The 13,648-nt window shown below is 32.8% G+C and overlaps 1 protein-coding gene across 9 annotated transcripts in view; it reads left to right on the forward strand.

Moving 5' to 3' along the window:
• Window positions 1-13,648, forward strand: part of LOC122033357 — a 48,056-nt gene that overhangs the window by 752 nt on the left and 33,656 nt on the right. For all 9 annotated transcript variants that reach the window (XR_006126509.1, XR_006126512.1, XR_006126513.1 and 6 more), the window contains exons 4-5: window positions 7,402-7,484; window positions 8,445-8,510. Coding sequence is in view for 2 of the 9 variants with exons in the window: in XM_042592361.1 (XP_042448295.1) it covers window positions 7,402-7,484; window positions 8,445-8,510 (149 nt within the window). In the remaining 7 variants the exon portion in view is untranslated. The remainder of the gene's footprint in view (window positions 1-7,401; window positions 7,485-8,444; window positions 8,511-13,648) is intronic.

Genomic DNA, 13,648 nt, shown 5'->3' on the forward strand with positions numbered 1-13,648 from the left:
ACAACAAACAATAAGATTTAGAAAAACACAAACAATCACTAACAACAACTAACATATTGATTACAAATGGAAGAATTAAAGTATTGATTACAAAAGGAAACAATAGGTACACTTATAGAAGTAGATGCAGGATGAGGATAATATACAACAACAACCAAGCCTTATCCCACTAGGTGGGGTTGGCTAAGGATGAGGATAATGTGACTCTTAATGATTTTAAGATAAGATATCCATCAATGAGAACTTTTAAAGTCAACAATTATGACTATGTAGATCATCTTCCTAAATTAATTATAGCAGGATCATTGTTTATGGTAGTTGACTGAGTGGATGGTGGAGAGGACTTAACTTGCATGTCCATGTCCTACAGTAGCAAAAATAAAAAATGAGCATCAAGCATTTGACCATTAAGAATACATGAGGCAGAGCATGCATAAGATGTTAATATCGAAATGTTAAAAGTCAAAACCATTTTACATTAAATGCATCAGTGAACAAAACAAACAGCTGCTTGAAATCAATATGGTGAGATCATCATATTAGATATCATTTCATAAGGATTTCAATTTTCTAATAACTCTTGTTGTTGTATGGTCTCAAAAAAACTTACTGCATGCAAACTTCACATCATCAAAAGAGTTCACCAAGTACTTCAACGTTTGATTACTAATATGGAAGACATGAGAGAAATGAGGGGAATTGACTTTGTGAGTGTTTCCCTCCTTTTCGACACATCTTCTATCTAGTGTGATTCTAGTAATCTGATAATTGACAACAATAAATAATAAGTAAAGCATTATATCAAAAAACGAAGTTAAAACATGGTTCTTGCAGAAACATATTTTCATGAATACATATAATAGCTGAAGAAAACACTATCACCACAAAATGTTTGTCAATAAATAATGTCTAGCTAAAAACAATTTAAGAATCCAAAGTTAGCCAAAAACAAAAACATAGAAACAAAGAAAACATATTGTGCCAAAATAAGCACGATCCTATAGAAAGCATTGTGTGTAAAAACTTGATGTCAAGATAATGATAGTGGTTCCATTTAAAAAAATAATATATGGATAGAAAGAGAGAGTTATTATACATAATCTTACATTTTATATGCAATCTTGCCATGTAAGCTGAGTGACCCTTTCAATAAAAATATAGTGGTTCCATTTAAGGACGGAGTGACCCTTTCACTATTCTTATAATTCTTTTTTGTATAAATATACATATTGTTTTATATGGTAATATAATATAACCATGAATAAGCAATTCTAACAAACTAAGGGCAATTGAGCTTCATTACATGATTATATCTTTAAAGGTAGGCATATGGGTTTTATTGCACCACTTAGTCATTGATTGTCACATAAGACATACCATTAATAATGCTTAAGTAATTTAGATCGCTTTTGGTTAATAATATTTTATATGTTTTCTTTGCATCTCTTTAACTCTGATTTATTTTTTCAACTATGAATTGTACTCTCATCTTAGTCTATCTCTCCTAGTGACTTTATTATTTGTTTGTTGTACAATTTTTTTTTTTTGAATGTCTGGTAGAAACTGATTTTGCTAAAGAAAAAGCCTTTAATTTCCCTTTTTCTTCCAAATATTTTTACGAATACGTTTTTTTTTGACATAGAAGTACATTTTTTGAGGATTGCCATTCAAAAAAAGGGTTACTTATTTTTATCAATGTATGCGAAAGATATGTATTGTTCCTTTTAGCCGTTATCCATATTTATTCCCCAGTAAAATAGTAAAAAATAATTTGATCTCAATGGACATCCAATTAGTGATATAAATATAATCTTACTCTTCAAGTTAGACCAAAGTGGAGGTGGATGTAGAACAAGTAGCTATGACACAATCTTGAATGGAATTTGCGGTCGTAAAAAAGAAGCATTATATTTTATGTTAGATTAACAATGATAGCTATTATTTAAATTTAAATTTAATTAAATAAAAAACTCTTACTCTTTTCAATTTTTTCAATTTCCTTATATAATTCAAGGTCATCATTCATGAAGGGGAGCCTTGGCACAATGGTAAAGTTGTTGCCATGTGACCAAAAGGTCACGGGTTCAAATCCTGGAAACAGTCTCTTGCAAAAAGCAGGGTAAGGCTGCGTACAATGGATCCTTCCCCGGGACCCCGCATAGAAGGAGCTTCGTGCACCGGGCTGCCTTTTTTTTTTTAATTCAAGGGCATCATTCGTTGGATCTTTCCAAGAAAATTGAATTCCGCTCTTAGCCAATCACTAGTGCATATTAATGCCTCTACCAATTTAGTACTTAAATTGCTTTTAAAAGGATCTACAACCCTTTTGCCCAAGCTAGAAGCGGACTCACTAGCAATGGTTGAGAATGGAATTGCAAAAATATCCTTGGCAATAGTTGCAAGGATTGGGTACCTAGTTTTACTTCCTCTCCACCACTTTAAAAGACTGGTTAGACCGTTTTTCAATCTGATCAGCTAGGTACTTATCCACTTCATTGGATATCTCTTGAAGTTATTCTTTGTTTTGTGCTTCCACATCATCAAATAGTTCATCACAAAGACCACCACTACTAGTACCACCATTTTCACCATCACACTCTATTTGCATACTTTAACTCTCAAGATTCAATGTATCATTTATTTCCTCGTACTCTGTCCACAAAGTTACCAAGTTTTATTTGACCTTAACAACGGACTCTTGGATCCTTGTTGGAGTACCTCCAAATTTTTAGACACCGACTTTGATCATCTGAAACTTGTTCCTCGGGTCCAAAATATTCCCAATAAATATCAAAGGGTTCATATTATACCAATTTCCCCAATACTTGTCAAACTTTAACTTCATTGCATATGCTACCTTTTGAAGAGTTGGATCTGAATCATCAATTCTCTTTCTCTCAATCTCAATTTGTAATGTAATCATTGACTAATAAATTAATTGGAATGTAGGACTTTTTGATTCACTTAGCTCCATCATAAAACTTTTTTCAGAAAGTGTACAAAAGCCTTTGCTTTCTCCCAACCATTAGCAATTGGAGTCCCCATCCTTTCTCTACCCTTTTCATCTTTTTCATGAAAATAATTCATAAAAGGCAACTATTGCAATCCACCTTGTTTTGACATCCATACGTACTATTGACGTACTAGAAAACTTGGCTAGCATGACAAACTCCCTAAATTTATTGAACCTTGATGGGAAGAATGAATAAAAACAATTGCATTCCTTATAGCTTTAATTGAAACATTAATCTTCTTCAAGCCATCCTTAACAATTAAGTTTAAGTATATGATACACACCTCAAGTGCAAGTATTTCCCTTCAAATAATAATGATTTTTTACTTTTCATTCTTCTTTTTAAGTAATCAATTGCAATGTCAATAGAAGAAGCATTGTCGACTACAATTGAAAAGACTTTCTATCCCCCTTGCAGACAAATCTCAACCATCTTGCCAATTTCTTCCCCTATATGACAAGTGATTTTTGTGTTGTTAATTATTCTTTATGTAACTTCCAATCACTATCCAAATAGTAAGTTATCACTACCATATAATTTATGTTTTGAATGGATGTCCATGTATCAGTTGTGATAATTACCCTTTGGTCACTAATCACACTTTGTATCTTAACTTTCTCAACTAAGAATAGATCATAAACTATACTTACAACTTTCTTTCGATTAGGAATTTTGAATCTCGGTTGTAATTCATACAATAACTCGACACCCTTTGATATACCTAAAAGACACTTCATCGACAATCACATACCTTGTCAATTTCAATTCACATCTTTTCTGATTATAAGTATGAGGAACCAAGGTATTTTCTTGTCCCATAGTCTCATTCATCAATGTAGGTTGACTTTTATAATTCTCACATGCTTCATAGAGCGGACTTGAATTACACCTCTTTACTAAGTGATTTTCTAACCCACTAGTACTTCCGTGAAATGCTGGGATCTTAACATTGCAATATTTGCATATCCCTATTTGTTGTTCGCTCCCATCACATAACTTCCTTTTTCCCCTTTTACAATCGTCCAAAAGTATACTCCTGGATTGTTTAGGGGTTATAGAAGACTTTGAATCTGAATATTTTGTTAATCCTTTTCGATCCGTAGACTTATGTATTTCAGATTTTGTGTTTGATGTTTGGGATGAACTTGACAGCGTATTAGACTCCATTTTGGAAAAGGTAGTAATTCATATGATTCATTGTATATGTAAACAAAGAATTTATGATCCGAAATATAACCATTAAATACAATGCTAAATCCAAAAAAGAGAGGAAAAAGTTGGAAAATCAAACCTTTGTCTTTCTTGTCGAAATCTGAGAACAGACTTCGTGGAGACAATGAATACTTCAACAAATACTTCAAGTAAATTGAGGAGTTTATACGAGTTTGGGTTAGGGCAAAGACTTCATGAAGAGACATCAGAATGAAGAGCAATGAGAAGATGGTTTTGGGTTAGGGTTTTTAAGAGGACTAGGTGAGTTTTTGAGAAGAGAAAAGGGGAAAGAAATCAAGGAGGGGAGTCGACCATGCAGGGGATGCTGACGAGCTCAAGGTGGGGGAGGGGGAATGGCTTGGTTTGTTGTCGGAGTGGGTGGCGATGGAGAACAAAGTTTGAAAGGAGGAACTTTTATCTTAATAGTTGATTTAATCGTTTTAGACAAATACAACTTTTAGGCCTAATTAGAATAATAAATAATTTATATCTTATATCAATTCCTTAAGGGGAGAACGAAGTTGGTTTGGACTACTGTCTCTTATCTCGGCCCAATACAATTTTTAGATGCAATTAGAATAATAAATTATTTATAAGAGAATATATTAGGTATTTCGGTATTTACTGAAATACCGAAAAATAATAATTCCATACATTGATACTAATACCAGGGTTTGAAATGTCGTTCCGTGCCGCCCGGCACGGACGATTTTTACCATTCCGTCGGGCGGCCGAAACCGGCACGGGAGGCATCCTCATCTCGCTGTAGTGCCGAAGGCGTTGTGCATGACGCCTTCTGCGGCGTCGAAAGCATCTGGCAGGGTCGCCGGATGCTTTCGGCGACCCTTCCGGCGTTGCCGGAGGCGTCCGGCGACGCTTCCAGCGCTGTTGGACGCCCCCCGCGGGATCACCCGCAATCATCGCGGGCGATCTCGCGTACGCAGGTACGTGATTTTTTTTTTAATAATTATTTATTTTATTTAATTAATTTAAACAATTCCTAAGGAGGATGTGTGATATTTCGAAGAGGTTTTTATAAACTCTAATTAAATTATCCTAATAAAATATATAAAAATATATTTAAAATTAAAATAAATTAAATAAATTTTATTAATTAATATTCTGAAAAAATAATGTTTTAAATTTCATTTAAATTTTTTTAAAAATATATAATAATTCTTATTTATATTCTAATATATTTTTTATTATTTTAAATTTCATTTAAATTTTTTAAAAAATTCTAAATTTTTTCTAAAAAAATTCTAATAAATTATATTTATATTCTGATATTTTTTTATTTTTAAAAATTTTTTACTTGATATTTTTTACTATTTAAAATATATATTATTTAATTAATAATTAATTAAATGAATAAATAGTTAATTTATATAATTATTATTAATATAAAGTAATATCTTGTATTAATTTATATACTTATTATTATTATTATTATTATTATTATTATTATTATAGATACTTCCATTTTAATTTGAATTATTAATATATCAATTCTATTTAAATAAAACTATTTTTAATTATTTTTTCTAACAATATTAAATTATTCAATAATTGAGAACTTATAATAAATCAATATACAACTTATTTGTATATATATAATAAATATATTTATCTTATAATTACTATAGATAAATAAAAAATACTGAAACTATATCGGCACGACACGATACAATATCGAAACCGTATCGTTCCGGTCTGAGACCGAAATTTCGATGGTATATCGAAATTTTCAGTATTTTCTCCACTTCTAGCCGGCTAAACATTGTCTGAATCAAGTGTTGAACATCTTTAACTAGTTTAATTTTATTGTTCAATAGTGCACCATCCTCATTTTGCTTGTTTCTTTCCTTGATCGTATTTTGATTTTTGTCCAAACCCAAATATTTTTTCTCAAAAAAAGGGTAAAAGATAATTTTCCCAATTTTTCTTTCCTATATGCCTTTGTGTTTGAATACCTAGGAAATAAACATGATAGGGAGATATCACATATTTCTATTGGTAATGATGGATAATCATTTGGTAATTCAGTCTCATTCTAGTAGTAATCATGCTTTCCTTTAGTTGCATTTTGAATTAAAAACCTATTTTTTGCCACTATATTTGTGAGATTTTATCCCTCCCCTTCCTATTATTGCACAATTTGTATTTTGTTTACTATACAGTTACTCTTAACTTCTCCCCATGAGGTTTCTGGATAGAGTCGTGTACCTCATCATGAATGAAGTTGATCGTAACTTTAATCACAGATTTGCAATAATCTGAACTTTGAAAAAAAACCATGATGAACGTTTGTATGTCTTACTTTCTGCCATTGGAACCAATGCCATCAACAATCATCAATCACTTATCTTACCTGCCAGCTAGGTTACATCATCACCATAAAGTGAGATTTATATTTTTTTTCATCCATCAGATGTCATATTTATTCTCTCTTCAGTAAGCTACTCCTGGCAACAGTTGAGATTGTTTGTTTCTCCTAACAAGTGCCTTTTGTGGTTTTGTATAATCCAATTCAAGTAATATTATTATTATCCATTGGAATTGCACAGTAGCAAAATGATATTATATTAATTATATAATCTGATGAACTAACACTCCATTCTTAGCTTTGCTATTTTATTTCATATAGATGATGATATAATAGGAGATAGAGCTCAATGACGTAAAAGGATTCATACAGCCGACCCCACCTAGTGGGAAAAGGCTTGGTTGTTGTTGTTGTTGTTTTGTTATCTTCTAGATTAAAGGATTTATTTATTTTCTTATTTTATAGATTTTGTATTTTTGATATAGTTTTTTTGTGATTCTGATCCTACCAATCTTACAAATTCAATGCGTCCCATATTGAGATTTTGGTTCGTTTTATGGTAATCTATATTCCTTTCTTACAAATAATGCTTGCTTGTATATGCGTGATTATTCTTTTGTAAACATTTATACTTTTTATTTGTGTCCTTTGAGTAAAGTAGAACATATTCAAGGTTACCTAAATTTTATTTTATGCTTTTTTTATTTCCTAGTTTGTTGTTTGAGTTTCAAGTGCCTGTGCTTTGACTTCCAATTTTTTCAGACCAAAAGAATATGTAGTTCATAATTATTACACTATGCACTTCTATTTTTCCAATTATCTGTTACTATGAACAGTTTGTTCCTATAGGTAGGGTTGCTTATCAGAAACATCTCAGCAAACTATACAAAGAACACGATATTTCATGGTTTACTCCTGTGGAGCTGTTCAGGGTAAATCTTGTTTTTGGCAAACAGTTTTGATGCGCATCAGCTTCATATCTCTGCATGTTTGAATCTTGAATACTGTTATTTTGATTTCTGAGAATCAAATTATGCTCATGAATGTTCTACTGTTTTTTGGGAGTTCTCTGAATGAAAATTCTGACTGTAGTTATACAAATATCCTTAGATTGTGAACTAACTTCAGGTATCTCTCACCTAATGCCAATCTTGTATTGCTCATACAGATAATGCTTACTGTTCTGATAAAGAGTCTATCGTGAAATCAAGTCAACATTGGCGAAATATACATATCTCATCTCTCACCTAATGCCAATCTTGTATTGCTCATACAGATGATGCATGCATCTATCTGGACCCTTACCAGAGAATTGATTCCATAAACTAGTAGCTGTCTGAATCCTAAAGTAGGTTTAATGACTGGTGAAAATACCAAAGTATGAAGAAGTAATATTATTCTGTTTAAGTTTCAGTTGGGATCTTACCTAGTTGGATAAATCTCTAGGTTGGCATGAAAGAAGATACAAACTATGTTACTTGAGTTCCTTGTAATTGAAGGTTGAAACAGCAGAACACAAAGTAAACTGAAGAGACATTACATGCACATGCTGCCTCTGAAGAGAAAAAGGGTATATTCATTCAAAAAAATAAATGCATCAGGTTTGCAGAGTCAGATCTATTGTGACATGCTGTGTGTTTTAATATGGATTTGCAATGCTACCTTGCCTTCTTGGCCTGTGACTGAGATTAGTATTGGTACCAAACTTTTAAATCTTGTGATAGATTACTAAAATTTGGTAAAGGATCCTTTTTCAGTCATAATCATGAGGTGCTTTGTTATTGGGATTGTATTTCATTTGATTGATAATATGATTGTTTATTTTTGACTATATTACGTCCAATATGATAACTTTTTCTTATTATTTCCTTTCGCTTCTGCCGAATATGCAGCCATGGTATGCATATGGTATTGCTGGAGCAATAATGCGGACAGCTGACCTGTCAATCCCACTTAAGGTATCTGTCAATGCACACTTTTACATGTGCTCTCAAAATATATTTCTCTTTTATTTGATTATGAAGAAACATTCTTGATGTAGCTTATTGACCTTCCTATTTATTCAAAAAGGATATAACAGAGAGAAGAAACACCCTCATTAAGCAACATAAGGCTACTGCACTGGATGCTGACATTTGTTTCCTTACAAAATGTATTTTCATAGTTATAAAACTGTCCTGAGAACCTTGGGCAATTAACATATTCAAAATCGTAACTCACATCATGCATAAATGCTGTTAGGGTGGGGAATATATAGCAACTTAGCAAAGTTTTGTGTATCAACTGTTTTTGGTTCATCAAATGTCATATTCTCACATCCTAACCATATTATCTCATCAATCAAATTGCTAGGAATGTGACATTGACATATTTTCTTACTGTAAGAAATTCTTAATATATCAACCTGATTCAACAAATTAAATAAAAAATAAAATTTTAACTTAAGTACTAGTTATGATATAATTTAAGATAGTGAATTATTATTATAAATTTTGGATTATTTTGTATTTTAGATTGTTTACTAAGTCTAAATTTTTAGTATATTAGATTATTTTCTTTTGTTTTATTACCTACTAGCTTTTAGCCTGTGTGATGCATTGGACTCTTATAAATTAATTTTAATTCAATTTATTCATAATTGTGAATATATTAACCATTTAAGTTTTAATTTCTTAAGTTTTCCTAAAATTATGTTTAAAAACAATAAATTAAATTTTATTCAAATTTAAAATGACCTTTTATTTTCATTTAAATATTATTGTATTTTAAAAATTATAAAATTAAAAAGGTTATTTTTTAATATAAAATTTGTTGAAAATAAATGTTTGTTGAAATTATTTATAGCATTATAATTGATGTTTTGTTTAAATATATTAATAACAAAATTAAATAAGAATTACTTATTTTGAAGCAATATTTGTGAATTAAAATAAAATTTTATTTTTCAATTTTGGTGGTTCAACATAAATATAAATTTTGTTATGATAAATTTACAATTACAAACATTAAGTCTTTATGTTACTTACATTTGTAATAAAAGAACTTTTGTCTACATAAATATTAAAATTATATATATGTAATTGTTGTAGTGGATTGATAGTTTATACATTTGAAGACGACCAAAAGATGAAAATAATAGGACTATTTGTCCTATTGATTCTTTATTTCTTGATAGAGCAAATGTTTAAAAGAGATATATAAATACAATGTAAAACAAGAGAAAATTAAATGAAATACATATAAGACATTAAAAGAAGCTAGGGAAGCCCAAATGACATCAAGGGGAAATGGGGAAGCATGCTTGCAATTAATATTTTATTTTCAACACTCCCCCTCATGTTGGGTTGTACATGTTGTGCATGCCCTTTGCCACGTAGCTCTTTAAAGTTGTTGCGTTAGAGAGTCTTTATGGGAATGTTAACTATTTGATGTCGAGATGAAATGTTTGAGAGTTCTATGTTTCCGTTCGTCACATTCTTTGAAATGAAATGTCAGTCAATTTCAATGTGCTTCATTCTATCGTGGTGAATTGGATTTTTGGCGATACTATAGCTGCTTGATTATCGCATCACAGTTTAACTGTCTACTCTTTGGAAACTCTGAGGTCATTCATGATTCTTCGGATCCATATTCCTTCACATATTCCAAGAGCAAGAGCCTTGTATTCATCTTCAACACTGCTTCTAGCTACTACTGACTGCTTTTTGCTTCTCCAAGTTACCAGATTTCCCATTACATATGTGTAGTAGCCAGAGGTTGATCGTCTGTCATTAACGTTTCCAGCCATCTGTGTAAACTTGTATGCTTGTGTCTTCAATTTTTCAAAATAGTAGCCCTTCGCCCGGAATAATTTTTAAGATATTTGAGAATCTTGTCAATGACTTTCATGTGTTCGTTTATGGGATGATTCATGAATTGACTTACAACATTTATAGAAAATCTTATATCGGATCGAGTGTGTGATAGGTAGAGTAGTCCAACAAGTCGTTGGTATCTCCCCTGGTCTTTTTTAGAATCAATTTTATTTGATCCATCCATCGGGGAGCATTCAAGTTTCCTTTAGTAGTCGGTGCACGAAGCTCCCGCTATGCGGGGTCCGGGGAAGGATCCATTATACGCAACCTTACCCTGCTTTTTGCAAGAGGCTGCTTCCAGGATTCGAACCCGTAACCTTTTGGTCACAAAGCAACAACTATACCGTTGTGCTAAGACTCCTCTTCATTTGTGTATTTTCATTATGAAAGAAAAATACCTTGTCTCGATCTTGCTAGTTCCATTCCAAGGAAAAATTTTGGATCTTCGAGATCTTTGATTTCAATTTCTCTTGTGAGGAGCACCTTTAGTAGAGCTATTTTTTTTCTTGTTGTCCTCATAACAATGATGTCGTCGATATAGACAATAAGAATGGAGATTTTGTTGTTAGTTGAGATTTTTACAAACAGAATATGGTCTTTTGTACCATGTTTGATTACAGATGTGGCAAACTTGTCAAACCACTCTCTAGGGGATTGTTTGAGGTCATACAAGGATTTGTGTAATCTTCATACTTTGTTAGGGTATGGTTCGCTTTCAGATGGAACTTCCATATGGACTTCTTCATCTAAGTCTCCGTTTAGAAAGACATTTTTGACATCCAATTGGTGGAACTGCTAGTTCTTGTTAGCGACCAAGGAAAGGAGGATCCTGATTGTGTTAAGTTTTACGACCGAGTGAAGGTCTCTTGATAATCTATTCTATAAGACCGTGAGAAACCCTTTGCGACCCGTCTTGCCTTCAATCTTTCAACTGTCTCGTCCAACTGTCTATCCGCCTTGTGTTTGAATTTGAATATCCATTTGCACCCAATTGTCTTTTTCCCTTTTGGTAGTTCGCAAATGGACCAAGTGTCATTTTTCTACAATGCTCTTATTTCCTCATTTACTACTTATTTCCATTCTATTTGATTTTAGAGCTTCATAATGTTGGATGGGATCTGAATGTTGTCAAAGGAGGCTATACATGCTCGGTATTTCGAGGATAGCCTTTCATAAGAGATGTAATTGGAAATGCGGTGTATTGTGCATGATCTGACCCCTTTCCTTAGTAGGATCTGGTTCCAACTTTTGGTCGAGCGTGTTTTTCATCTAGTATATATACGAACTTCTTCTGGTGGATTAGGTTCAGTAGGGGTTGTGTTTATGTCAGGAGTAGGCTTAGGCACAATGTTTGTGTCATGAGTAGGCTCAGGCACAATGTTTGTTGCAGGGTTTATTTCAGGCTCTTTAGGATGATATTTTCTCAAGTTCTCCCCCTATATCGGACTTGGGGTAGTATGGTTGTTTTTCAAAGAATGTGACATCCATGGAGATGTAAGTTTTCTTGGTGGTAGGCGAGTAGCATTTGTATCCCTTTTGAAGGGATGAATATCCAAGAAAAATGCATTTGTTGGAGCGAGGGTCAAGTTTGCTTTGATGATGTTTGTGGATGTGGACTAAGGATACGCATCTAAAGATTTTAGTGTGTGGGAGTGACTGAAGAAGTTTGGTGTGTGGGAAAGATTAGAGAAGACGTTGAACTGGGCTTTGAAAGTTGATGACGCATGATGTTGATGAGGTATGTGGTTGTAGAGATGACATCGTCCTAGAAGAATTTGGGTACGTTGGAGCGAAACATTAGAGAACAAGTTACTTTCAGGAGGTGTCTGTTTTTACGTTCGGCAACTCCATTTTGTTGTGGAGTGTCGACGCAAGAACTGAGATGAATGATACCTTTGGAGTTAAGAAACACTCCTAGGTTTGAGGTGAAATACTCTGTTGCATTATTGGTTTTGAGTACTTGGATGGATGTATGGAACTGTTTGGATTATGGCAAAGAATTTTTCAAATATGTGACCGACCTTACATTTTTTCTTTTATTAGAAACAACCAGGTGAGTCGTGTATGATCATCGACAAAGGTTATGAACTAGCAATTTCATGTGAGTGTTTTGGTTCGGGATGAACCCAAATGTCAATGTGTATGAGTGTGAAAAATTTAGATGGAAAGGGGCCGTGCATATTTAGAAAGTTGGCAAATCTCACATTTGAAAAGAACATACCTTTTAATTAAGGAATATATTTGGAAACAACTTGGCAAGATAAGCGAATTTGGATGACCTAACCGCAGTGCCAGAAGTCAGATGACAACTAGGTAGAGGTGGAATCTAGTGAATAATGTAGAGTGCTGAACACAGCTCAACCAATTGTCTTCCTTGTCTCAATATGCTGAAATTCACAATGATGCAGGGAGAATTTAGCATGACATTTTAAATTATGAGTCAATTTACGGATGGATAATAAATTGCAATCTAGTATGGGAGCATAAAGAATGTTTTTCAAATATGTTTGGTGTTATTTTAGCTGAACCAACACCGGTGATTTTAGCCGTTGCTGTTGGGTGCTACTTGGAATTCCGTTCTATTTCCCCTGTACAAAATTTGTACAAGAACAGAATTTTTCCTAGAAGCCCATGTGTTCTACAGAAGTTAAACTTGGATTGCAAACGAAACTTAACATTTTTAATCCAAGTTGTTCTTCAGAAGTTAAACTTGGATTGGAAACGGAACTTAACATTTTTACTCCAAGTTCAACCCATGTGTTCTTTAGATGTTAAACCATATTACAAAAGTTGATTAAATATTTATTTCAAAGATTGACTTCCAGGTTAAACATGGCGAGGCACTCGACCTTCTTGGGTATGAGATCATCCACCACTTCCTAGACAAAGCATTTCAAAGAAATTGAATATTTAAACTTCTTACAATTACCTTAGGTTTAACTATAGAGATCACAATAGAAACACAAAATTGAAACACAAAATCGATAACCTCTTGTGTTGGTATTTCAGGATCCATACAAAGAAAAACTAAACTAGTTTCGCTGTGGAATAAATTAACTAGTTATACCTTTCTTTGTATCTTAAAGACTTCTTGATCTTTTGCTGTATTCCTCTCCTCTTCTTGGATGTCGTGTGAGCGACGATCTACCAAGACAACACCGCCCAAGCTCTTTCTTTGCTTACAAGTTTCGGTCAACAAGGAATCAAAGAGCCACCGGTCACCAAGGATATATAAGGTAGAT

The sequence above is a fragment of the Zingiber officinale genome, chromosome 11B, assembly GCF_018446385.1.
Source record: "Zingiber officinale cultivar Zhangliang chromosome 11B, Zo_v1.1, whole genome shotgun sequence".
In the NCBI taxonomy this organism is placed as follows: domain Eukaryota; kingdom Viridiplantae; phylum Streptophyta; class Magnoliopsida; order Zingiberales; family Zingiberaceae; genus Zingiber; species Zingiber officinale.